Raw genomic sequence first — 6,071 nt, forward strand, 5'->3', positions numbered from 1 at the left:
GCTTGCCGGCACAAAAAGAGCGAGGTGCAGGGCTGCGAGCCTGCGACAGTGCATGGGGCAAAAAGAAAAGAGAAATGCAGGATGAAGTTTTGATTATTTCTTTTTTAATGCTTTTAGCTCCTTATATGGAATTTTATGAGGAAGAGAAAAATGTCTTCGGAATGAAAGTGCATGCAACGTCAAGTTTGGAGCGACGTACATACATACCTTAGGGTTCAGTTACTGGGAGAAAGTCAGAAAGGATGAGCAGTGAACATAGTCTGAGACTCGAGGAGGTGCGTGGTGGCGTTACTGGAGCCCAGCCCGGCGACAGTTGCCGCCGTAAGCATGGCGCCCTGGCTCAGAGAAGGGCTCACACGTACGACCCTCCCTGCCCTCTCTTCCTGCCACGTACCCCCTCGCCCCGCAACGTCTCTCTCTCCCTCCCTCCACCGTGACCTGACTGACCCTCCTCCGCCTATAAATGGAGCTCTGCTGCACCGATCTTACTTGGAACGGAGACAGGCAGGCCGTCGTCACACCCACACACAGTCGCAGCGAACAGCGGCTCCCGAAATTCCCGGGTCAGAAGGGCAGGGCGATCGGGCCATCGCTCCGTCGGCAAGCAGATGGGGAGGCAGCCGTGCTGCGACAAGGTGGGGCTGAAGAAGGGGCCGTGGACGGCGGAGGAGGACCAGAAGCTCGTCGGCTTCCTCCTCACCCACGGCCACTACTGCTGGCGCGTCGTCCCCAAGCTCGCAGGTGAGCCGACGGCCCCAACGTGCGCATGCCATGCATGGAACCTGTCAGTCCTCTGCTCCCGCTCCGGCTTGACGTTCTCACATGGCATGGATATGCTGCACTGCGTGCGCAGGGCTGCTGAGGTGCGGGAAGAGCTGCAGGCTGAGGTGGACCAACTACCTGAGGCCCGACCTCAAGCGGGGGCTCCTCTCCGACGAGGAGCAGCAGCTTGTCATCGACCTGCACGCGCAGCTCGGCAACAGGTGCGTGTGTAGTGTAGCTCGAGTTTTCATTTGGAGTCTCGGTCTCCTGCGGTGGCCGGCGCTCATGGACCATGCCCATGGCGGTGCGCGCAGGTGGTCCAAGATCGCGGCGCAGCTGCCCGGGAGGACGGACAACGAGATCAAGAACCACTGGAACACCCACATCAAGAAGAAGCTCCGCAAGATGGGCATCGACCCCGTCACCCACCGCCCGCTGGACCAAGAGGCCCCTCCTCCGGCGCAACAGCCGACGCCGCCGCCGCCGACCACCACCGCGTGGCAGCAGCTGGACGGCGCCGAGCGCTCCCAGCAAGCGGAGGACGAGGACGTGAAGGCGGTCCCGCTGATCCAGCCGCAGGAGATCAGGGCGCCGCCGCCCACCGCAAGCAGCAACTGCTCTGTTTCCCCTGCCTCGGTCATCTCGCCGGCCTGCTCCTCCTCGTCCGCGGCGTCCGGTCTGGAGGCGGCGGAGTGGCCGGAGCCCATGTACCTCCTCGGCATGGACGGCATCATGGACGTCGGCTCCGGCTGGGACGCCGGCTTCGTCGTCCCCTGCGGCCTCGGCGTCGACCCGTTCGACCACTACTACCCGGACCCCGCCGGCTTCGACCAAGAAGCATGGCCGTGACGCCATCGATCCTACCAGCAATGCACATAGACCGATCATAGATCCGCTCCTTTCGCCAGTCCGATCTCCCCTCCCCTCCCCTCCCCTCCCCTAGCTAGCAGCTTAGCTTCCATGTCGAAATGTTACCACCATACCCACCTGAACTTTTCTTGGAACTCGGAAGAAATGCATGCATCGCCCTTTGATCAGGCCATGCCGATCCATGCTCGGGTGTTTGCTGAATGAATCTCGATAAAGAAAGTGGAAATGGAAACCCCGACGACCGTGCTGTGACTGTGATGCGAGCAAGGCTGGTCCGTATCGATCCGAACGTGGTACGCGTCTCTCTTGGCGAGATCGATGGATGCGCCGCGCAAACTGCCGGCGTGGCTGTGTCAGCTTCCGAGTTTGCATGCGGCGGTGCAGGAGACTTTTTCGGTCCGAGAAGGGCTGATGGCGCCGATTGTCATGACGCGCGCGCGTGACGACGGCCGCGTCGCCGCTTCTTTGACCTTCTTGGCAGGCATGCATGCCAAGCTCGTGGTTCATTTGTTACGAGGTGGTTTGTTCACCCCGTTTGTTATGCTCAACCATAAAAAGTCGACTAATTTTACAACATCCTTGCTAGCCACCGGCCGTGCATACAGACGCGAACAGTAGCGAAACCACACCAAAAAATGCTTTCTGAAGTGCAGCTGCGCAGCCCAAGCAGGGGAAATGGTCCAAACGGCAAAGGTTCCCTTGAACTCAACACAGAATGTTCCCGTTGCTGTTCCTCTCGTGAAATGGGCTCGTGCTTGGCTGCCACGATATTCTTCGCAGGGGAGGAGTGACAAGTGTGTGATCCGTGGCAAGGTGGAGGGATTGAGGGGTCTCCTCGGGCCAGGTGCTTCTCCTGATGGCGACCATGATGCGTTTCAGTGGATAGCTGGTGCCACTGCTAGATGGGCAACCCCGCTTGCCGCCACATGCAGCGTTGCCGTCCAGTACAGGCTCCAAATCACCGCGTATAGGAATTGTTTTTTTTAGGGAACCGCGTATAGGAATTGTTGATGATGATGATATTTTTTTGGCAGCCCACGCTATCTGATTTGGGCTTGTTTGTTAGTGGGGTTAACAGCTTTTTTTCTTTCTTTTTGACAGGGTTGTCATTCATGGAAGAATTCTTGTGGGCCAGAATTATTTTGCCAGCCCTGTCCACTAGCTCCAGCCTTTACTTGTTGCAGCCCATTTGTTTAGATGTACTAGCTCTTGTTCCAGGAGCAACTAGTTGACAAGCTTGCTAAAAAAAAAAACTAGTTGACAAGCACACCTTCCGGAGCCTCACAACGATCACTTGCGGGTGGGCTGAGAGCGCCACGTGTCACGCTCTAGGCGCTCTCTCCGGATTTTTTCCCTTATTTTCCGCACGCGTTTTCGGCTTTAAACCGGTTTTCCCCGGTTTTTTAACGTTTTGGTTTTTCACCAGTCTTACTTAGCTTTTGGACCCAAAAAAATCCGCGTGAAAATACATGTTTTTTTTCACGAAAGGCACGGTTTTGCTTCCGCGAGAGGCAGGGTTGTGCTTTCGCGAGAGGCACGGCCGTGCCTCTCGGAAACGAAAAAAACGCGTTTTCTATTTTTTTCCTTCCGTTAGAGGCACGGTTTTGCTCATGCGAGAGGCACGGTTGTGCTTTCGTGAGAGGCACGGTTGTGCCTCTCAGAAACAAAAAAAGGAATATGTTCTCTGTTTTTTTTCTTCCGCGAGAGGCGCGATTTTGCTTTCACGAGAGGCACAGCCGTGCCTCTCGGAAATGAAAAAAAAATGCATTTTTTTCCTTCCGCGAGAGGCACGGTTTTGCTCGCGCAAGAGGCACGGTTGTGCTTTCGCGAGAAGCACGGCCGTGCCTCTCGGAGACAAAAAAACATGTTTTTTCTTTTTTTTCTTCCGCGTGAGGCGCGGTTTTGCTCGCGCGCAAGCCACGGTTGTGCTTTCGCGAGAGGCACGGACGTGCCTCTTTCGGAAAGGAGAAAAACCATGCTCCCGGTTTGGTTTTTTTGTCCGGTTTTCTCGTGAAAAAAAGTTTGTCAAAACCTATCAACATGGGATCTAGTTTAGAAGATCACGGCGCGAGGAATCCAACGGTGAAAACTGTTCGAGATTTTGACGCACGGTTTAAGAGATAAAATGTTTTAAATAAACGAATCACGAAAAAGGAAAAACACCTAGGTTGCGACAAGTAGCGCACAGGCAGCGCGCCACTGGTCGCAACTTGGGGTGGTGGGAGTGATCTTTGTAAGGTGTCGGAATCGGGGCCGCGGGTGTTGGGAAACGTAGCATGGAAAACAAAAAAAATTCTACGCACATGGAATGATCTATCCATGGAGATGCATAGCAACGAGGGGGAGAATGTGTCTACGTACCCTCGTAGACCGTAAGCGGAAGAGTTTAATGATACGTCTCCAACGTATCTATAATTTATGAAGTATTCATGCTATTATATTAACCATCTTGGATGTTTATGGGCTTTATTAAACACTTTTTGGGACTAACCTATTAACCTAGAGCCCAGTGCCAGTTCCTGTTTTTCCCTTGTTTTAGTGTTTCGAAGAAAAGGAATATTAAACGGAGTCCAAACGGAATGAAACCTTCGGAAAAGTTATTTTTGGAAAGAAAGCAATGCAGGAGACTTGGAGTGCACGTCAGGAGATCAACGAGGAGAGCACGAGGCAGGGGGCGCGCCCACCCCCCTGGGCGCGCCCTCCACCCTCGTGGGCCCCTCGTGGCTCCCCTTACCGACTTCTTTCGCCTATATATTCCCATATACCCTAAAACCTTCGGGGAACACAATAGATCGGGAGTTCCGCCGCCGCAAGCCTCTGTAGCCACCAAAAACCAATCGGGACCCTGTTCCGGCACCCTGCCGGAGGGGGGATCCATCACCGGTGGCCATCTTCATAATCCCGACACTCTCCATGACGAGGAGGGAGTAGTTCACCCTCGGGGCTGAGGGTATGTACCAGTAGCTATGTGTTTGATTCTCTCTCTCGTGTTCTTGATTTGGCACGATCTTGATGTATCGCGAGCTTTGCTATTATAGTTGGATCTTATGATGTTTCTCCCCCTCTACTCTCTTGTAAGGATTGAGTTTTCTCTTTGAAGTTATCTTATCGGATTGAGTCTTTAAGGATTTGAGAACACTTGATGTATGTCTTGTGTGGGATACCCGTGGTGACAATGGGGTATTCTATTGATTCACTTGATGTATGTTTTGGTGATCAACTTGCGGGTTCCGCCCATGAACCTATGCATAGGGGTTGGCACACGTTTTCGTCTTGACTCTCCGGTAGAAACTTTGGGGCACTCTTTGAAGTTCTTTGTGTTGGTTGAATAGATGAATCTGAGATTGTGTGATGCATATCGTATAATCATACCCACGGATACTTGAGGTGACATTGGAGTATCTAGGTGATGTTAGGGTTTTGGTTGATTTGTGTCTTAAGGTGTTATTCTAGTACGAACTCTATGATAGATCGAACGGAAAGAATAGCTTCGTGTTATTTTACTACGGACTCTTGAATAGATCGATCAGAAAGGATAACTTTGAGGTGGTTTCGTACCCTACCATAATCTCTTCGTTTGTTCTCCGCTATTAGTGACTTTGGAGTGACTCTTTGTTGCATGTTGAGGGATAGTTATATGATCCAATTATGCTATTATTGTTGAGAGAACTTGCACTAGTGAAAGTATGAACCCTAGGCCTTGTTTCCTAGCATTGCAATACCGTTTACGCTCACTTTTATTATTAGTTACCTTGCTGTTTTTATATCTTCAGATTACAAAAACCTATATCTACCATCCATATTGCACTTGTATCACTATCTCTTCGCCGAACTAGTGCACCTATACAGTTTACCATTGTATTGGGTGTGTTGGGGACACAAGAGACTCTTTGTTATTTGGTTGCAGGGTTGCTTGAGAGAGACCATCTTCATCCTACGCCTCCCACGGATTGATAAACCTTAGGTCATCCACTTGAGGGAAATTTGCTACTGTCCTACAAACCTCTGCACTTGGAGGCCCAACAACGTCTACAAGGAGAAGGTTGCGTAGTAGACATCAAGCTCTTTTCTGGCGCCGTTGCCGGGGAGGTGAGTGCTTGAAGGTATATCTTTAGATCTTGCAATCGAATCTTTTTGTTTCTTGTTTTAGCACTAGTTTAATTTATAAAAGAAAACTACAAAAAATGGAATTGAGTTTGTCTCATACGCTTCGTCTTTTTAATATCTTTCGTGAGTATGATGGAAAGGAAAATTGTGCCAAAGTGTTAGAAGAAGAATGCATTAAAATGTTTGGCACTAAATCTTTGAATGATGAGCATGATTGCAATGTTTTTAGTATGAACTCCTTGAATATCCATAGTACTAATGATGATTGCACTAGTCATGATGAAAATATCTCTTATAAGCATGTCGATTTTTGTGGAGTGCATAGAATTTGC

At 51.0% G+C, this 6,071-nt stretch overlaps 1 protein-coding gene across 1 annotated transcript; it reads left to right on the plus strand.

The window, feature by feature from the left end:
* Positions 1–501: 501 nt before the first annotated feature.
* LOC109732721 (MYB-like transcription factor ODO1) lies at positions 502–1,867 on the plus strand. Its single transcript, XM_020291907.4, has 3 exons — positions 502–741; positions 854–983; positions 1,077–1,867. The coding sequence occupies exons 1-3, from the start codon at positions 609–611 to the stop codon at positions 1,609–1,611; spliced, it is 798 nt and encodes a 265-aa protein (XP_020147496.1). The 5' UTR covers positions 502–608; the 3' UTR covers positions 1,612–1,867.
* Positions 1,868–6,071: the final 4,204 nt, after the last annotated feature.

Source organism: Aegilops tauschii, chromosome 7 (genome assembly GCF_002575655.3).
Source record: "Aegilops tauschii subsp. strangulata cultivar AL8/78 chromosome 7, Aet v6.0, whole genome shotgun sequence".
Taxonomy (NCBI): Eukaryota; Viridiplantae; Streptophyta; class Magnoliopsida; order Poales; family Poaceae; genus Aegilops; species Aegilops tauschii.